Source organism: Eupeodes corollae, chromosome 3, assembly GCF_945859685.1.
Source record: "Eupeodes corollae chromosome 3, idEupCoro1.1, whole genome shotgun sequence".
Taxonomy (NCBI): Eukaryota; Metazoa; Arthropoda; class Insecta; order Diptera; family Syrphidae; genus Eupeodes; species Eupeodes corollae.
In genome coordinates, this window is record NC_079149.1 from 122241667 (window position 1) to 122261443 (window position 19777).

General features: G+C 34.5%; 3 protein-coding genes across 5 annotated transcripts in view; all 3 read left to right on the plus strand.

Moving 5' to 3' along the window:
- The window catches only part of LOC129952256 (tRNA-dihydrouridine(16/17) synthase [NAD(P)(+)]-like), a 95130-nt gene extending 86027 nt beyond the window's left edge, over nt 1–9103 (plus strand). The window contains exons 4-11 of one of the 3 annotated variants that reach the window (XM_056064759.1): nt 4065–4191; nt 4286–4456; nt 4975–5134; nt 6819–7014; nt 7141–7389; nt 8187–8361; nt 8435–8692; nt 8771–9102. In XM_056064759.1, the coding sequence (XP_055920734.1) occupies nt 4069–4191; nt 4286–4456; nt 4975–5134; nt 6819–7014; nt 7141–7389; nt 8187–8361; nt 8435–8692; nt 8771–9016 (1578 nt within the window). In that variant the 5' untranslated portion in view covers nt 4065–4068 and the 3' untranslated portion in view covers nt 9017–9102. Of the gene's footprint in view, nt 1–4064; nt 4192–4285; nt 4457–4974; nt 5135–6818; nt 7015–7140; nt 7390–8186; nt 8362–8434; nt 8693–8770 lie in introns of all 3 variants that reach the window. The other 2 variants (XM_056064758.1, XM_056064760.1) reach the window with 2 other exon arrangements.
- Nucleotides 9104–11754: 2651 nt separating this feature from the next.
- LOC129950769 (ribonuclease P protein subunit p30) lies at nt 11755–13092 on the plus strand. The gene is made up of 7 exons (XM_056062688.1): nt 11755–11930; nt 11990–12174; nt 12240–12308; nt 12365–12636; nt 12703–12782; nt 12849–13022; nt 13070–13092. The coding sequence occupies exons 1-7, from the start codon at nt 11840–11842 to the stop codon at nt 13090–13092; spliced, it is 894 nt and encodes a 297-aa protein (XP_055918663.1). The 5' UTR covers nt 11755–11839.
- Nucleotides 13093–14517: 1425 nt separating this feature from the next.
- On the plus strand, nt 14518–18744 carry LOC129950770 (uncharacterized protein K02A2.6-like). The gene has a single exon (XM_056062689.1). It carries the CDS (start codon nt 14518–14520, stop codon nt 18742–18744), a length of 4227 nt encoding a protein of 1408 aa, XP_055918664.1.
- The last annotated feature ends 1033 nt before the right edge of the window (nt 18745–19777 follow it).

The following is a 19777-nucleotide window of genomic DNA, read 5'->3' on the forward strand; positions in this document are numbered from 1 at the left end:
AAATTTTTCGGTGGTCTTCAAGTGTAGAGCGAAATTAAAACGAAAACCACAACGGAAAAATATTTGTGTAGAGTTCTGTCAGCTGTGGAAAACAAAAAACAAAAACACCGAAAGTCACGAGTAAACAATTTTCAATTTTGATTTGTAAACAATTTTTTACAATAAATAAATTAAACGTCAAAATTTCGCAAGCAATTAATATACCGGGCAATTAAATTGAGAACGAAAAGAGTGGAGAATTGTACTAAAAAATCTAGTACAGCTATCCACTAAAATGACACATTTCGTTGTTCAGCAGCGTACTGAAAAACGAAAAGCACAGCGAAATTTTTCGTTTATGATTTCGTCATGTCATTTTTCGTTTCGCATCAGCAGCGTACTAGGCTTTAGTGTTATCATTAAATATTTATTTTCTCGTGTGTAAATTTTAAAGAATAATAATTTTGGCTAGTTTATGTTTCTGAGACCTCAGATATTTTTGTATCCTCAGAAGTAAAGCAAGAATTCTCATACAATTTTCTCGTTTTTGTTGTCAAAACTCAGGGAACAGACACTTTTATTTTATTCCATTTCATCTAAATTCACGAATTTTGTATTCAAACATTTCTTTCCGAGTTGACATTGAATGAATAAACTCCAAATACCTTTGCAAAAATAATTGACTAAGGTTGATCAATCAAATAGGTATCAAGAAAATCGAGGAGAGCAATATCTTTAAACGTCAATTTTTCGCTAATTAATTTAACTTTACGGAAAAAGGCAGTACATATTATATAAACGTCAAAATGAATAACTCAGGGTGCGTTCAATCTCACAACCATCATCAATAAAGTTACTGATATTTTTCTCAATATTTTGATGTTAACTGAAATCAAACGTCAAATCTTTTTATTTATTTATGCGCCACCCAGATTGCTAGTTAGTTAGCAGTTTCACAAAAGTGTAAATAATGTGTTGAATCTCCTGAGGTGTCAGGGCAATAAAACATCGCATCGGGTGGTTCTGATTCCATTTTCTCCCTTTTACGAGTTCACCGCACGTTTAAGCACTTGTGAGTCGCATTTGAGTACCTTTATACAAGTAATCAAATCTTTAAGCAAAATCTCCCCCATAACTAAAAGAGTGTGTGCATGTGAACACTTTATATCCCGATTCAGTTGCTTATTTTTATACATTTTACATAACGTACTCCAATACTGTTGCTTTTTCTTACAAAAAATCTTCCTTTTTTTTCATTGATAACCCAGAACGCCAGAAAACCAGAACTCGAGAATAAAATTTGTTTTCCCATAAAATGGGGAGATTTTAAATGCAGTCCTCCACTTTTTAAAGCGCTCCCATCAGGATTCAATGTTTGTTTGTGTCATGGGGTTTAAGTGGCTTCTATATAACATGAGAACTCTTTACCTATTTCAGTGAGTTCTTTTTTTTTCTCTTGTGTTTTTTTTTTGTCTTCTGATGATGTCCTTTGTACTCCAGTGTGTTCCTTCGTTTTTCCATATTTCACTTCATGGAGACAAAATAATATGTGGCAGAAATTATTCCAGAAAGGGCAATCTTTAAGGCTTTTGTTTAAAGCAACACACTGGATGAGAGTATGCAATTATAAAAGAAGCGCAATTAATTAGTGTCCATAATTTAAACTGGAAAATGGGTTAAAGAAGAACAAAAACAAAACCATAAGGAAAATCCTTGCAATTGAGATAGTAAAGACCACCACGAGTGTTGGTGGCGCGGGTGGCTATAGAAAGAAAAGAGGTCAAACAATCAACAGTGCTTTTGTGTTACTTGTAGTTGGTGCAAGCGGAGGCGTTAAGCTAAGTGCAGATGGCTCGTCTTCATCATCCATGATGAAAATTGAATTCACCCACAAACTTAAACTTCCTTCCTCTTCGTTTTCAGGGAACTGAACACTTCTTTGAATATTTAAAACAAAAGGTCTGAATTAAGTTAAAACGTTGAAATAGACTTGCAATAAATGTGGTTTACATATTGCAACAAACTAACCTTTTATTTTACTATTTTTAGAATGAAAAAATTTTTTTTTTGTTTTCTTCAAATAAATTAATTTAAAATAATAGCTGTAGCTTAAGGTCATGGCTTAAGGCAAATATAAATCAAATTGTTTAATATTCATGGTGAAATAAAAAAAAATATAGTTTATCCTCATCCTGTTTTTGTTTTGCCATTATTTTGCATGCATGGATGTCCTTTCGGTTACATCGGTATTGCTTGTCCATTATACTCGGGTAATAAATTAGATTTTGTTTTGTGTTGTGTGTGGGATTGACTTTGACATTACATCGCATTGAATATTTTTTAATGAATTTATATTGGTTGGTCATAAATTGCATAAATTTACAACGTGCGATGTCATAGGGACATATTAAATTATTCACACGAGGGACGTAATTTATATAACCCCAAGGACTCGTTATTTTTCAAAGTGTCAAGTAGCAAGGTTGTCAATACTTTAAGTGTTAAATTTTGGTAGTGAAATTTCCTTCATTCAACGTTATGCGAGTGTTGAATAATTTGACAAACAGATTGTGTAACTATCAATAGCTATTTTTCTCTCACTCAAAATTGACAAGTTATTTGCAAAATGTTTGCGAAAAAGGTGAAGAACTTATTAATAATTGCTCTAAAGAATTCAGTGAGTTAAATCATTAAGTGTTGAGTTATTCACCCATTTCCAACAAAATGGGAAGCCAATAAGTTTTTAATGTGTGAATTTAGGCACTACAAGTTGCGTTTTAATAATTCGTCACACTTCTTGTTCACACTCATTTTGTTAAAAATCTCCAATTGCTTGTGCCTTATGAACTTACTACCCTTTTGATAAAAAACGCTTCATCTGAAAATGTCCAAATAGTGACAATTTGACAATATAAACAAACATACCTAAATCTGTAAAACAGACCTATTAATTTGAAATGACAGATAACCAGAAGTAATTTGGATTTGAACGATTTAGTAAAAGTTAAAGTAGTCACATTCTGACTTTAACGTCAGTAAAGTGCTAAGATCGTTAAATTTAGAAAAATTAGCAACTTAGTAAATTATTTTAAAATTAAATTTTATTTTCCTAAAATGAATACTCCCTCTTTGTCGCTTTCTCACTAGTTACTAAACCGGTCTCAAAAAAAAAAAATTCAAAATCTTGTTGAAGAAGTTTGTAAGATGTTAGTATCTAAATAGTTATAAAGTACTTGCTAGTGTTGAATGTGGACGTACACTATAAAAATAAGGCATGTACGCTGTATAGTTTGTATGGTACAGTAGATTATTTAGTTTCCATTCTTTTTAGTTGTTAATGCAATAGAAATATTATCGAGTACTCGCTAGTTACACTTCTCATTCGTTACTTTACTCCCCTCAATGAAAGCAACAATTTAATAGTAGTAAAATCCGGATAAGTGACACACCTTAAATGTCACGATTTGTAAGACACCTACGTATGTGTGTGGGTTAGGCAGTTCTAAGAAAGCCGCTTATGTACATATGTATATACAAAAACATTTATTTTATTTATGAAAAAGTATCCACCATTTGGTTTTATTAGCTGATTTGAAATGTGTAAATATTGTAAAGATTTTTTTAAAAACATATTTTATAAAAAGTATGCAAAATAAAAGGCAATTAAGCAGGAAAAGTTCTAAAGCGAAAAAAAGCTTGGCATTTCGGTTCTTAAAAATAAAAGGTACATACATAGTTACTTTTAAGCGAGGAGCACTTATCCAGGTTATACTGTTCTCATAAATCAGAGCAAGTGAAACAGGCAAACAAAAAAAAAAAAAACAGTTTAATATATGCAATGGAAATAAATTAAAGTTTTTTTTTGTAACACAGTATAATTTATTCAGTTCTGTTTATCAAAATCTTTCTATTCGAAAAAGAACAGGAACCACAAAACCTTTCCGCTACTGTTTGTAGAGGTAAAGGATAGTTAAAACTTTAAACTCTGAACTAAAAGATTAACTTTTTCAAAATAAAAAAAAATAAACTTAAAACTTTCTTAAACTGATTAACATTAAAATCTTTTTTATTTTGTATATTTTCAGCACAATGGTTCAAGAAAATAACAACGAAGAACCTATAAACAAAAATACCTGCACGCCACAAAAGTCAACATCATCAACAGAAGCTTGGAACTTTTACAAGAATGTTTTAAAGTCTCCCAAATATATCGTGAGTTATACTCTTCTTTTTGATTCCAATCTAATTTTAAATTTTATTTAAAAACAAACTACAAACAAAAAAAACTATTTTAAACTTCCTTTAGGTAGCTCCTATGGTAGACCAAAGTGAACTTGCATGGAGAATGCTCTGTCGAAAATACGGAGCTGAACTTTGTTATTCTCCGATGTTTCATAGTAATCTTTTTTCAAAAGACCCCAAATACCGCAAGGAAGCTCTTCAAACATGTCCCGACGATAGACCACTAATTATTCAGGTATTTAATTGTAAAAAAACAAACTTTTGTATTACTTAGGTAAGCTACTCTCTTACCGTCGTCGCCGCTGAAGCTAAGGAAACAAACTTAAATTGACATCAAAGCACACTAACTTATCCACTTGTGTTTTAATTACATCCAATTTTAACGAATAAAAAAGGATATCCCAGTCTACACGAAATAACTAGGTCATGGTTGGTGTTGGCTTGATACCTTATATAATTATATACAAACCTACCTTGATACATCTAAAAGGGTATAGTGTGACATAAGCAAAAAGAATACAACATTTTTTTCGAGCACTCCTTAAATCGATGTCAAGTAGCGAGACACAGAACAAAAACTGTCCTCGATGTTCATTTTTCCTCAGGTGCTAATTCGGGTGTAGTTTTAACATTAACGGGGGGTAGGTTGTTTGATGTCAAAGGTTATATTTACTTCAGCTAAATTACAACCTCTTGTTTTGGTTTTAATTATATTTGTAATAAATTTTGTGTTTATTTTTCGTTTAACAACAGTTTTGCGGGAATGAACCAAAAACCATACTGGAAGCTGCACTTCTGGCACAAGAACATTGTGACGCTATCGATATAAATCTTGGTTGCCCGCAAGCCATTGCCAAACGTGGGCACTATGGGGCTTTTTTGCAGGACGAATGGGATTTACTCGAGAGTATAGGTGAGTTGGGTTCTATATAAAAGAGTTCATATATAGGGGATGTAGATTTGTTAATAAAGATTGTAATGTCTCCCCCCTATTTTAAAAGGATTAGTTGTTTCATAGCTAGTAAATGGGTGGATGTGTAGGTAGGATGGTTATAATATGGTTTTAAATTAATGACATCAATATTAACCAAACCCAATGAATGTGTGACTCCCACATGAATGAATGACCTGATAAGTTTCGTGACAAATGGCATTTTCAGATTGGGATTTCACCATCACATGATAAAAATCTGAAAATAAAAACAACAACAATAAACAAAAAAGATATAATGATGTTTCTGTGTACATAAATATTTAGGGTGTTTCTAATTTAACTCCATAAATTTCTACCATTAGGGGTTGTAAGTTCAAACAAAAACAATGAAAAAGACTGGACTTCGAAAACGTCATAAGTCAATTCAATTGATTTTTAACCTAAAACGAAAGGAACATACAATGAGAAGTGTAGGCTGTTGAAAAAAATCAAATAATGTCATTTTTGACATTTCAAGCATTTTAAAATGTCAAAAAATTACTTAAGATCTATCCGCAACTCATTCAACAGATTCTATAATCGATAATGCAATTTGTTAATGTCATATCCTCTATAACAATATTTATGGTGTATTTAGGAAATACGAAAATTTAATTATTTTAATAGGAAATTAAGGTGCGTACATGTAAAATAGTTTACATATTGAAACAATTAATTGATAAAAGTATGACGAGTGTAATATTTGGTAAAAAGAATTTAGTCATTTAGTTTGACGTTTTGGAAAAATTCATAGAAAACAATAGTGACTCCCAGTTATTCATGCGAGTATTGTCATCTCACCGCAAGAGACAATACCAGTGAAAACAAACTTTTAGATGGCACAGGCAAGGATTAAGCCCAGACCTATGTATCTCTAGATACTCAACCTTTTTTTTAAACAAAATTCAATTTTTTTCCACAACTCATTCATCGAATTCTGTAATCGGTATGATTGTTTTCGATAACGTTGTCTCCAGTTTCCTGTATGTCATAATGTTGGAACTTCACTTCTCTTACATCTACCTTCAGGTGCTCGTAAAGGAAATGCCAACAAATTATTCTGTATACATAGAACTCCTTTTACAAGCTAAACATTCGTTATGATATGTAGTTTGTATATTTAATAATATTTATACCTTTTTTCGATTTTATAAGTAATCTTTTAATACAAAGATTTAAAAGAAATTATGCGAAAAATTGGCAGCTGATAGCCATTCAGATACTAAAAATTTGCTTTGCCTTCAAGTTCTTTCTGTAGTCTGAATGTGCTCATTATTTGTGGTGCAACTATCAATTATGACATAAAAGAGTACTATTTACAAGTGTCATATATGTAAACGTCAAATTAAGATGTTCGCAGGAGAAGAATGTGTGAAAGTACTATGTTCATTTGTCAATCAAAGTGACGTTACTTTGTCCTTTTTCGAAAATGTTCAAACTTCTGATATTATCTTTATCTCTATTTGAATTTAAAAAAACGGGCCGTTGAAATTTGTTTACCAACAGAAACAGTTATAATACAAAAATTTGACAGATAATTTAACGTATTTATATAATATTTTTGGTTTAAAATTAGAATCACCCTGTATGAAATGAAAATATAAAATTCCATCATATTTTGCAGTAAAAACCCTACACAATAGCCTGTCGGTTCCGGTGACATGCAAAATTCGTGTTTTCGAAGACAGACAAAAGACAATCAAATACGCTCAAATGCTCGAGGCAGCAGGGTGCCAGCTGTTGACTGTACATGGAAGGACACGGGAACAAAAGGGGCCACTGACTGGAATTGCTGATTGGAGCTACATCAAGGACGTAAAGTGAGTTATGGTTGCGTGTGTCCTTAATGAGGTTTTACTTTTGGACCAGTTTGAAAAAAAAATATCTGATTTTTGTTTTTTCTTCTTTTTCTCTATATTTATGTATGTATGTGCACATAACTACAGGGAGAATGTTGCAATTCCAATGTTTGCCAATGGGAATATCCTTTCGTTAGAGGATGTCAGTAGGTGTATGGAAGAGACAAATGTTGATGGGGTTATGTCGGCTGAAGGCAATCTACACAATCCAGCAATTTTCATGGGAATCACACCAAAGACATGGGACATGGCAAATGAGTACCTGAATTTTGTAGAACTATATCCTTGTCCGATATCGTATATCAGGGGGCATTTGTTCAAAATATTTCATCATTTGTGAGTATGAACCTATTTTTTGTACGGAAGTTAAAAAGAAAGTGCTTTACTTTGCCAAAGTCGGTTCTTGGACACGAAACTCATTAGAAGGCATTTAGGTGTTTTAAAATAGGAGGGTGTTTCAAAAGTGTATCCATATTTTCATAACATCCTTAATAAAAAAAAAACAAAATCTGATAAAATTGTTTAAGGGTGCTATTGTGTCAAAAAAAGTGAATATCACCCTCTTAACGATGAAGCAAACAAAGTATAATTGAATTTCGTGCAATCTTCAACCCAAATAGAGGTCCTGAAGTCACAATGTACGTTTTTCCTGTCTTGAATGCGCTTAATGGCTGAAACACAAACACGCTTCGGCTTTGCCTGACGCTTACGAGTTGAGCCATAGAAATTCAATACATGCTATCACAATGAAACTTTGACCTCACGTTTCGTTTGACAATCGTAAGGAAACGAACGTAATGTGACTCCAAACGGAAGCTATAGTTCAAATTTGCTGAGCATTTCCTTTGTCTGACAGCTCCACAGCTGTAAAAAAAAGGCAACAAACAAAATACATTTGCTTTTGGAGAGATTTCCATTGGTAATTATAGAAATGTCAATTAATGAACCTCGAAGCAGGCCCATCGTAACGCAGACGATGCCGAAGCTGAAGCGGGTTTTTGTTTTAACCATAATGTTCGCAAAGCAATTATGACCTTTAAAACTACCTAAGCTTCACGAGTTCAAATAAGTTTAAGATTTAGGTTTTTCAATAACTTTAAATAAATTGATATACAATTCTACATATTTTATAGATTGAATTTACGTCCCAACTCAAAAACAAGAGAAGCCTTAGCAGTTTCTCGAGAAATGCCCGAATTTCGAAGTGTTGTAAAAACACTCCAAGATAAATACGAACCATATCACAATGGTGATGTTCCCTATGTAGATGAAGAAATGGATCCAAATCTTGTAACTCAAAACAACGGGGTACGTAACTGTACAAAAAATCACTAAATTCTAAAATATCCCCATTTTTTACACTTTTCTTTCTTACTTACAGTTTAATTTATCCCTCCCACCATGGATATGTCAACCTTATATTCGTCCAGCACCAGAAATCCATAAAAAGACAATTGAAGAAAAAGTTCGCATAGCCCATGACCCGAACACTGTTAAACGTCATTTCTTTGACGAAGATGGAAATCAAATTTCACGAAAGAAAATGAAGAGACTCCGTAGAAAAAGTCGCCGACCCAATAGACCCGAAGGAAAGCATGAGCGAAGCTTAGAAAGTTGTGACTTATGTATAAATCCTGTGGTAAGTCCTTGATAAATAAATAAATACAAAAACAAGAGAAATAGAGTTTGTTTTGTTTTATCATTCTCTATTTTCTAGGGAATCAAATGTGAATTTCGACTTTGTCGGATATGTTGTCGTGAGAAATGTTACACCGAGAATTATGATTGTCCTGGACATAAGTGCCTTATTAAAACCCGGCGTGAAAAAGCAAAGACGTTTGGAAACGCAGGACCCTACATCGAAGAAGATAAAATTGTCGAAAATGAAGGCTCAATTGAAAGTGACAACGAGAGCATAAGTGAAGGAGATGATGATAATTCCTGTGTAGTTGCAAAAAGTTGATAAAGAAGTAGTTAATTATAGTTTAATGAGTGTTTATAAATTAGTATTTGATATAATATTCTTATTATTAAGCACAAATAAAACTACAATATAAATTACTTTCCTAACAAACTTATACTTTTTCAACTTATTGATGACGTTTTATAGCATAAAACAAAAAAAACATGAAGGACTTTGTTTAACTAGTATAACCCATAAGCTAAATGTGATATATTGTCACATTTTAACATAAGTTTGTTTTCAGAAACACTTCATGAACACCCCCACTGAGAATCACTTTGAAAAGCTTTTATACGAAAATGAAAAAATAGAATGCTAAAAACAAAGAAGCTCTGACTTTTTTGTCATAATAAAATTGAATATTGAACATCTTTGAATTTCTAAGATTCCAGAATTCTTGAATTCTCGGAAATATTAAGAATAATTCTCAGACAATTGCACACATTGCTTGTATTTGCTATCAACACTTGGAAAATACACAATTTATTCTCTATCGCACAATTTCAAGAAGAGGAAAAGAAATGCAAATCATTTGACAGAGAATATTCTTAAAAATGTTAACTTCACAATTTTGAATTAAACTTTTCTCTCTAACTTGTGAAAATCTTAATTTATAGCTATCAATAAAATCCATCAGTCAAATGATTTGAAAATGCATTGAAAGGCGTATCCCTACACGCATCGACTTTCAGGTGGTGTGAAAATCAACTTACCACTTGAAAATAAGCACTTCCAATCATGAGATAGAAATAATTGAAATGAACGTTTCAGTTTAAAAATAAACATATTAAACACAACAACTAATTCCCTTGGGAATAATCTAAAGGTACAAATCTACCGCTTCTTAAAGTAAATTTAGAACTTGAAAATCCAAGTTTTGTATTTAATTATGTCCACAAATTTCACGGTGAGCTTTGCAATCACACCAGCAAATCGGTATAAACTTTAATTTTAAACCTTTACAAAATGTCCGGGTCCGCAGACAACATTTGAAGCCGCGAAGATAAATAAAGCTCTTCACGCCGATTATACAATCGGGAGCGACTTTGACAGTTTTAATATGATAGAAGTGTCAAAATTGACATATAACTTTCTCCGCAACCTACTTAACGGATTCTGTAAGCGGTGTGCTTATTCTTTTGTTTTCAAAGATTGTAGATATAATCAAGACAAACACTTGGGGTCTCCATTGAACATTTCGACCTGTCATCAGATAATTCAATAGAGACCAACATCCAGTCCATGATCCGGTCATCGCAGTTTGGATTTTTCAAGCGGATCAAAATCCTGTCATTAAATTTAACGTTAGTGGTGTATGTAGTGGTGAGCGTCCATTTCTCAGTCTTTTTGAAATTTAAATTTCAATGTTTAAATTGTTGTCGAGTGCCTAAATTCATTAACTCAATGTTAGCTTTATTAGGCACAGAACAGCTTCAAAGCTGTAGACCGACATCCTACAAAAATGCTTATAGTCTGCACCGTCCTCCCATAGTAAGTCCTTGAGTAATTGATTTACCCAAAACCCATAACTACCGACACTAATGATAAATCAACCAAAAAGTAAACAACAGATCAACCGTTTCTAATGTCAATGTGACATTTGAAGTTGCTCACGGGAAGACATAATATGCCCAGTCAAAAAAAAAAAAAAAAAACAATATATTGCGGAAGAGAAGTTGGATTGGCCTCAGGGTTAATAGTCTTTGCTGTGTAATTTGTCAAGCTGGGTCCAGTTCGAAAACAAATATTTAAGCCTAGTACATACTTGTGAACCATCTCGTGAACCCATACAAATTTCAGTTTTTGGTTCACCCGTGAACTTGCTCGTGAAGCTGAGTGGAGAACAAAGTGGAGAGTTTTCGTTCACGGGCAATTCACGTGCAAAATGTACGGGAACTGTTGGTGAAGCTTCACAACGTGTACTCACAAGTGTGTACCAGTGAGCAATGTCAAAAGTTCACTTTCTCCACTGGCGAACGTTCACTTCACGAGGAAGTATGTACTAGGCTTTAGATACAATTCACACAAACTGTTTTGTACATCCAAACTTTCGTCTGTTTTAGAACAATTTATAAAACAAGTAGTAGAAAGGTATCTGATTCTCATTCTAATAAAAATGATTGCGAATGTTTCCAGTTAAAGCCTAGTACATACTTGTGAACTATCTCGTGAACCCATACAAATTTCAGTTTTTGGTTCACCCGTGAACTTGCTCGTGAAGCTGAGTGGAGAACAAAGTGGAGAGTTTTCGTTCACGGGCAATTCACGTGCAAAATGTACGGGAACTGTTGGTGAAGCTGAAGTCAAATGTTCACAACGTGTACTCACAAGTGTGAACCAGTGAGCAATGTCAAAAGTTCACTTTCTCCACTGGCGAACGTTCACTTTACGAGGAAGTATGTACTAGGCTTAAGTTTAAAAGCGCCTTCAGGTTTAGTTGTCATTTTAACTGTTAAGATAACTATGCTAATGAAAATAAATGTTTGGTACAGTGTGAAAGAAGTATTTTTTCTTTTGTTTCATGTTCTCCACAATTCTGAACAGAATTAAATATATACCTCCCTTTTTTTCCAAAAATAAATTGCAGATACATCATGTAAGTTCAGCCCAAGTTAAATCATAATAAATACTCTGCGGACACCTTCTTCAATGCATACATGCCTTTAATTTTCATATGGGTATTTTTGACATCGAGGTGTCAGACTGACATCTTCGGCACGTGCATTGAAACATAATGGAATTTAGAACAAAACATTGTTTATATACAAATCCACATTTTTACGTTAAATTTGTTATTTTTATAACTATAAAACCTTTAAAATAATGGAAAAAACAAAAGGATTTTATGATCTTTGTGTCCCATTTAATAAAGATCAAAAAGTTATGACATCTATAGTCAAAGAACTCATTGAACGTAAGCAATATCATTCAAATTTTGAAGAGAAAACCTTAAATTTGAGTGTAAATTTTTAGTTGGATATAAAACAATAGCAATCGAAGAAATATTCGATCACTCTAAAAAAGATGCAAATAAAAGAGGCTCTGAAATGTTTCCAGAACCGGCCGATGTCAGTTTCCTCAATGAATTCAAGAATAAAATAAAAATCCTTAGCCGACTAACAATTATTTACGTTGATGTATCGGTATCACACGCTATGGTGAGTCGTCCTCAATAAAAATTTTAAAACAAGAAAATCTATTATTCCATTTATATTATTTTCAGTCGAATTCTATGAATATCAAGAAATTCAACATTGTTGCCGGTTTGCCAAAGAACGATGTCACCCTAACCGTAAAAATATTAAAGTGTATTTTATTAAAAATAAAGTAAACATATAATATTTTTAGCATTGTTGTACGACATTCAATGGTGACATTGTCACCTTTGATCCCGAGGGAAGTAAACTCCTAGTCAATCGCAAAAACTACCAAGTCGCCGTTAAACGTGGAGTTTTTTTCGAAATCAAGTACTCGCCAGTTATCACGAATTCTAGCTGCCGAAAGGACACAATTAAGCTGACACACAATTACCATGCCAAGGGTAAATCAAAAAGCATAATTCTTTCCAGTGGGGCAAGGAACATATTCGACCTTAGAGGTCCCTTTGATATTAGCAACTTGTAAGTTTTCCAAAGAAATATCTTAAAAAGTTGTTGAATCTTCATGATTTTTATACCTACTTGCAGAGCTTTAATATTTGGATTGTCAGAAGATCAAGGAAAAAATTCAATAGGAAGTACTTGTCGCCAATTAGTACTTCGAGCAGGTAAAACAATCATTTCGATTACTAATAAATATATTTGAATTTACTAATTCTGTTCTTACTTTGCAGAAGCACGACGCCTTGGTAAAACCATAATGTTCGCCAAAGGAGCTGGTCCAATCTGTCTATCTTCATCATCTGGAGAAAGTTCTTCAGAAGAGGATGAGATGGAAGGAGGTAAAAATGAATCAGGTGACGATGATGATGATATGAATGAACAACCAAATAAAAAGAAAAAACTATCGTGATTTAAAAAATGTTTTTTTTTTTAATTTTTCACAATTCTTTAGGGAAGATTGTTAAAACGTCTTGATTATTTTTCCTTTAAAACTTCTTTAACTTTCGTTTGTATCAACAGTCTCTTAACTTGGGTGAAAGAATTCAAACTTAAAAGGTGCAGCGTTACGAAAAATATGTATTTGACTATATAGACTATTCTATATAGACTTATGGAATAATTTACAAAATGCAAGTTAATTAAGAGATGTTAAAAAAAAAATAATTGATTAACGTCCAAATCTCGACTTAGAGTTCATAATCTTGCAAAACACATTGACAAGTTTCCAAGAAATTGGGCATGTTCAGGCGACACAGGGGACTTTCTAAGAAAAATCTCCCTAACTATCAAGCCAAGTCAACTTATGAAAGAATGACAATCGATCATGTTTTTTTCCATTAACGGAAGGTTGGACTTTATTCCTCTACGATTTATTTATTTTTCGCACAATTTCATTTAATGTTTTGTGTAAAAGGGTGTCTCGTCAAATTGGAAAAGAAATAAGCAATATTTCCTTACAATAGGAAATGCAAATTGGGATGAACTTGTAGTTTGCCTGAGGATTGTTTTGTAGACAATAATGTTTTTGGTAGTTTTTGTACGGTTCACTGAAGTAAGAAGTTAGAGAAGTAAACTGCGTTTGGAGTTTATGACACTTGAAAAACTACAAGTTGACTTGGTTAAAATGTACGTTTAAGGAATGCAAATGAAGTGCCTTATGTTGTCTGAACCTGCTCATTGTCTTAATCAAACTTTATGTCAAAAATTGGTTACAAGGGGCTACAAATAGCTAGCAGCCAAAAAGTGGCGTGTTTTGTCATTTGTTTTGGAAAACGATTAAAGGTTGGTTTTCAACTGCTTTTGTTTTTATATAAGGATCTATTTTTTATTATATTTCATAATTTGTTTATTGTAGTAGTAGTAAAGGGTTTTTTTTCAACTGCTTTTGTTTTTATATAAGGATCTATTTTTTATTATATTTCATAATTTGTTTATTGTAGTTGAAGTAAAATGGTTTTTATTTTCAACTTTAAATTTGTATACATTTTTTAGTTTAACTTGAAAGAAAGTTATGTTGAAAAATTTAAAAAAAACTTACGACAGTGAGTAAAGAGTCTACTGTCGGGTAAGTGGAAAGATACAAATAATTTTAAACATAAGTACACTATTATAAAAAAGGCTCCATGTTATATGTTATTATTGTGTATTTGCCTTAATGAAAGATCTGTATTTGTCTTGTAATGTGTATTAGACTTTAACCATCCATCTTTCTCTTTCTGATATATAGCTATCTTAAATCATCTCTTGGATGTATCTAGAATTTTATAAGATATATTAATAAACGCATCTTTTGTAAAAGAGTTCTTTAAAAGCATTCCTTTGTAATAAATAAAGAATTAATAAATAGACTTAATTGCATACACAACAGTGGTGTCATAAGTGGAATTGAGATAAACAAATATGTCATTTTCAGAAGAAACCCTGCAATCGCTTACATCAGTCTTCTCGGAAGCAATCAAAAAAGCAGTTGTGGATGCCACACAGGCGGCGATATCTACTGCCACGAGAAACGGCACAACCTCACACCAACCTTCTCCAAAATTACCAACATTTTCTATTGGTGAGTATAAATCATCTGAATCTGAATCAGTCGGAGATTATTTTAGGCGATTCGAATGGGCACTCCAACTCAGCAAGATCCCAGCAACCGATTATCCGCAATATGCACGTGTTCATATGGGAACAGAGCTGAACAATGCCCTTAAAACGCTTTCAAGTCCACAGAATCCAGAAGTCCTTTCATACGAACAAATAAAAACAACCCTTGTAAATCATTTTGACACGACAAAGAACAAATATGCTGAAAGCATCAAATTCAGACATATTGTTCAGCAAGCTGATGAATCAGTTGCCAACTTTACGCTTCGTCTGAGGCAAGGCGCTGTGAATTGTGATTATGGTAATTTTTTGGACAGGATGTTGATAGAACAATTTCTGCATGGACTTTCTTGTCGTGAGATGTGCAACGCTATAATAATCAAACAGCCCGACACATTTGCTATTGCATATGAAGCCGCACAATCAATTGAAGCAAGTCGCAACACAGCAGTTGAGGTGAAATCAGAAATAACACCGGCAGGCGAAGCCACACACAAACTGGGATATGCCCCCCCACGGTTCAAGCGCGGCCAAAAAGAAGCATTACAACCATTTAAACAAGGACAACACCCAAATCAAACTTGTAATGGGTGTGGAGGTAGACATTTTAGGAATCAATGCAAATTTCGAGAAGCGGAGTGCCATGCTTGTGGCAAAAAGGGTCATATTGCAAGAAGGTGCCGATCGAAAACCGCACAAATTGTCGAGGTCAACGAGGAACAGCCGAGTGATTCAGATGAAATAGTACAATGTCTCAAAAATATAAACCTGGTCAACTCCATAAAGCCTACTTCCACATCAGACACCCTAAAAATCGAAGTGAAAATTGATGGCCGTGACCTCGTGATGGAGCTAGATACTGGTTCACCATGTGCCATCATTAGTGCACAGATTCTTCGCACTATTAAACCCCAGTTTTCGTTGATAAAGTCAGACAGACAGTTCGCAAGTTACACCCGCCATCGACTTAATTGCATCGGACGTATTCCAGTTAATGTAACTGTTGGCAGAAAAGTTCGTAGGTTAAATCTCTATGTGGTAGAAGGCCACTTTGACACTCTCTTTGGAAGGGAATGGATCGCTCAATTCGCCAGTGAAATAAATTTTTCTAAGTTCTTTGAAACTTCAGGTCACGTCAACTCTCTCACATCAACAACTCCTAATCTGTCAGAGGAACAACGAAATCAAATGAACTCCCTTCTCAACCAATACGAAGAGGTGTTCAGTAACATAGCTGGCAAACTAAAGGGACCTCCTGCTTCACTTCATTTTAAGCCTGACGTGTCACCAGTTTTTATGAGAGCAAGGGAAATTCCTTTGGCATTGCGGGATGCTTATGCCAAAGAGATCGACTCGAAAATTTCCTCAGGATTCTATAAAAAAGTGGAATACTCGGAATGGGCATCAACAACACATATAGTATCCAAGAAAAATGGACGTATTCGTATTACTGGGAATTACAAGCCAACACTTAATCCACGAATAATCATTGATGAACATCCAATTCCAAAAGTTGAGGATATATTTAATCAAATGAAAGATGCAAGAGTATTCTGCCACTTGGACGTCACAGATGCCTATTCACATTTACCCATTGACGAGGAGTTCAGCCATGCCATGACATTGAACACCACTACCCATGGATTAATTCGGCCAACTCGTGCTGTATACGGAGCTGCAAACATTCCGGCAATTTGGCAGCGGCGAATCGAAATGGTGTTTCAAGGCATTCGAAATGTAAGAATCTTCTTCGACGACATCCTTATTCATGCCAAAAATTTTGATGAAATGCTAGAAGTTGTCAATCTGGTCTTGGAGAGAGTAAGAGAACATGGACTTCATTTGAATCGAGAGAAATGTGTGTTTGCGACATCATGCGTAGAATTTCTGGGACATAAAATCGATGCTAATGGGATTCAAAAATCAGACAAACACACAGAAGCAGTGAAAAAAGCACCAAAACCTTCCACCTTCGAAGAACTGCAACTATTTTTGGGTAAGGCAACTTATTATAGTTCTTTTATTCCAGATCTTTCGACGAGAGATCGACCATTGAGAAACATGCTGCGGTCTGAATCGTTTAAGTGGACACAAGAAGCACACGAAGCATATATGAACATCAAAAGTATTTTAATATCGCCACAAGTCCTTATGCCTTATGACCCGTCACTTCCGCTTCTATTAGCCACTGATGCGAGTAAAACTGGACTTGGAGCCGTCCTTTCACATGTCTTAAGTAATGGACAGGAAAGGCCAATAGCATATGCGAGCCGCACCATGAGCGCAACAGAACAGCGATACCCTCAGATCGATAAGGAGGCCTTAGCTATTGTCTGGGCTGTACAAAAGTTTTTCATGTATTTATACGCTCGCCATTGGACCCTCATCACCGACCACAAGCCATTGTCTCAAATTCTGCACCCAGAAAAATCTTTACCTGTTCTCTGTATCAGCAGAATGGCAAATTATGCTGAGTTCCTGACCAACTTCAATTATGATGTCAAATTCAAAACAACCAAAGAAAACGCGAATGCTGATTACTTCTCACGAGCTTCTTTAGAAACAGATGTCAATAAAATTACCCAATCGCAACAAGTTTTTGATTCTGAAACAGAATATGACCCATTCGATAATTTCTTAGTTCATCAAATTCATCAACTGCCACTCAATGCAAAACGAATTGCTCAAGAAACTAGAAAAGATCTACATTTGGGCAAAATGTGTTCCATACTCGAATCAGGTCAATGTCTAGTCCGATCGGGTTTCAAATCGCCTGAGTCTAGCTATAGGTTAGCTGCAAATTGCCTTGTCTTTGAACACAGAGTGGTAATTCCATCAACTTTACGTGAAAAAGTTCTTGCAGATCTTCACTTAGCGCATTTGGGAATGGTGAAGATGAAAGGTTTGGCACGATCATTTGTTTTTTGGCCGGGAATTGACGCAGATATCGAACGTATGGCAAGGAATTGTAGCAACTGTACTAAAAATGCACACTTACCCCCCCAGTTTCGAGAACACCATTGGGAGTATCCAAAAGGACCGTGGGAACGAGTCCATATAGACTACGCGGGACCCGTCGCTGGAATGATGTTACTCATAGTATCTGATGCGTATAGCAAGTGGCTTGAAGTTAAAACAACTAACTCGATGACAACTGGTGCTACTATATCTATTCTCGATGAATTATTTGCTGCATATGGTGTCCCAGTAATAGTGGTGTCTGATAATGGCACAAATTTTACGTCAGCTGAATTTAAAACGTATCTACAGACAGTTGGCGTAAAATATCATAAGCTGACAGCACCGTACCATCCATCAACGAATGGACAAGCCGAGCGGAGCGTACAAACAGTAAAAAATGCACTAAGAACCATGGAAACTACTAAGACCTCACTTCAGCTAAACCTTAACAAATTCCTTCGGCAATATAGAAAAGCACCTCATACCACCACAGGCCAATCACCATCGCAGCTATTTTTGGGTCGTTCACTCCGGACTAGTCTAGATCTTCTCAGACCTGATGATATATTTACAAAAGTAACTGAAAAACAAAACTCGCAATTCAGCCCAACCTTCCGCATTCTGCAACCAGGGCAATCGGTCTTTTTCTTATCAAACAACCCTCGTATGGACAAATGGGTTCCAGGAGTTATCAGAAACCGTTTGGGAGACCTTCATTATGAAATCACGTACCTTGGCAAACGGTTTAAACGCCATATCGACCAGATCAAAGGTCATAAAGATAATTATTCAAATAATCAAGATAAAACTCATGGATCGCAATATGCAGAGCATATAGATGTTCCAGTCAACGATCGCTCTAGTCAATACATAAGACCACCACAAACGCCTACACCACATCAACAGCCACTGAGTGAAACTAGTACTGCTGTTGTAGTACCTAAGCAGCAGTCACTTACTCCACAGGAGACGCATTCACCTGGACCTGGAAGTCAATTAATAACACCACCAGCAGCTCCACGAAGATCCACCAGACCTCGGAAGCCTCGGGTCTTATTCTCACCTTAGCCACGAAGGGTGGGAAGAAATATTGTGTATTTGCCTTAATGAAAGATCTGTATTTGTCTTGTAATGTGTATTAGACTTTAACCATCCATCTTTCTCTTTCTGATATATAGCTATCTTAAATCATCTCTTGGATGTATCTAGAATTTTATAAGATATATTAATAAACGCATCTTTTGTAAAAGAGTTCTTTAAAAGCATTCCTTTGTAATAAATAAAGAATTAATAAATAGACTTAATTGCATACACAACAGTTATATACTGCGGTCCTTTTGAATAATCCAACATCTTAAAAATTCGTGTGCTGCTCCTTCTCGCTCTCTGCTCTGCTTCTTGATTTGCATGCGATTTCAGTTGATCAAGAATTTGTGAGTTATTGACAACCCAAAAAAGTTGTTTTGCTAAGAGGATTTTGAAGTTGCTTAGGTAGTTTCGTGTCACTGTATTCAAATATAGTCTTTTGTTCATATCTAAGGTGTAAGTCCAGTGTGTAGTAGTGCCCGTCTTCAGCTGCGGTTTCAACCGGTAATGCATAGTTTAGAGTGCATGATGGTAACTTTAAAACTCTTTTCAGAAAATATCGTTGCATCTTATCCGCTTCATCAAAAGTTCCAAAACCCCAGACTTGTGTAATATAAGTTTGAATAGCTATACATACTGCCAAAAAGAGTTTTCATTTTGAGCTGAGGTTGATATTCTACTTACTCAAAAAACAATGCCATGTCGCGTTAATACTGTTCTTTGATGTTGCATTTCTATTCTCTACATGCTTAAAAAAGTTCATCTTTGGAGTGAGCAGAACATCAAGATATCTGTACTGAGGTACTATAAGAATTTCTTCTCCGTCACCATTTCGGAAGACCATAATTTCCGATTTTGAGAGATTCACTTCGAGATTCCAATTCTCCATAGACTTTCTTTTATTCAGCCAGCTTAATGTGTACAATAGACGCAAAATTATAGATGTTATCCAATGTAGAATATTTCTTTGTAAAGCCATCCTGATATTCTGTTAGTATATCATTTTGTTCCACCC

Bases quoted from the DNA above. Each gene is read 5' to 3' on its own strand.
- LOC129950769 (XM_056062688.1), top strand. From the start codon at position 11,840: ATGGAAAAAACAAAAGGATTTTATGATCTTTGTGTCCCATTTAATAAA. The intron at 11,931-11,989 runs GTAAGCAATATC...GTAAATTTTTAG, and splicing joins AGTCAAAGAACTCATTGAAC to TTGGATATAAAACAATAGCA. The intron at 12,175-12,239 runs GTGAGTCGTCCT...TATTATTTTCAG, and splicing joins TATCGGTATCACACGCTATG to TCGAATTCTATGAATATCAA.
- LOC129950770 (XM_056062689.1), top strand. From the start codon at position 14,518: ATGTCATTTTCAGAAGAAACCCTGCAATCGCTTACATCAGTCTTCTCG.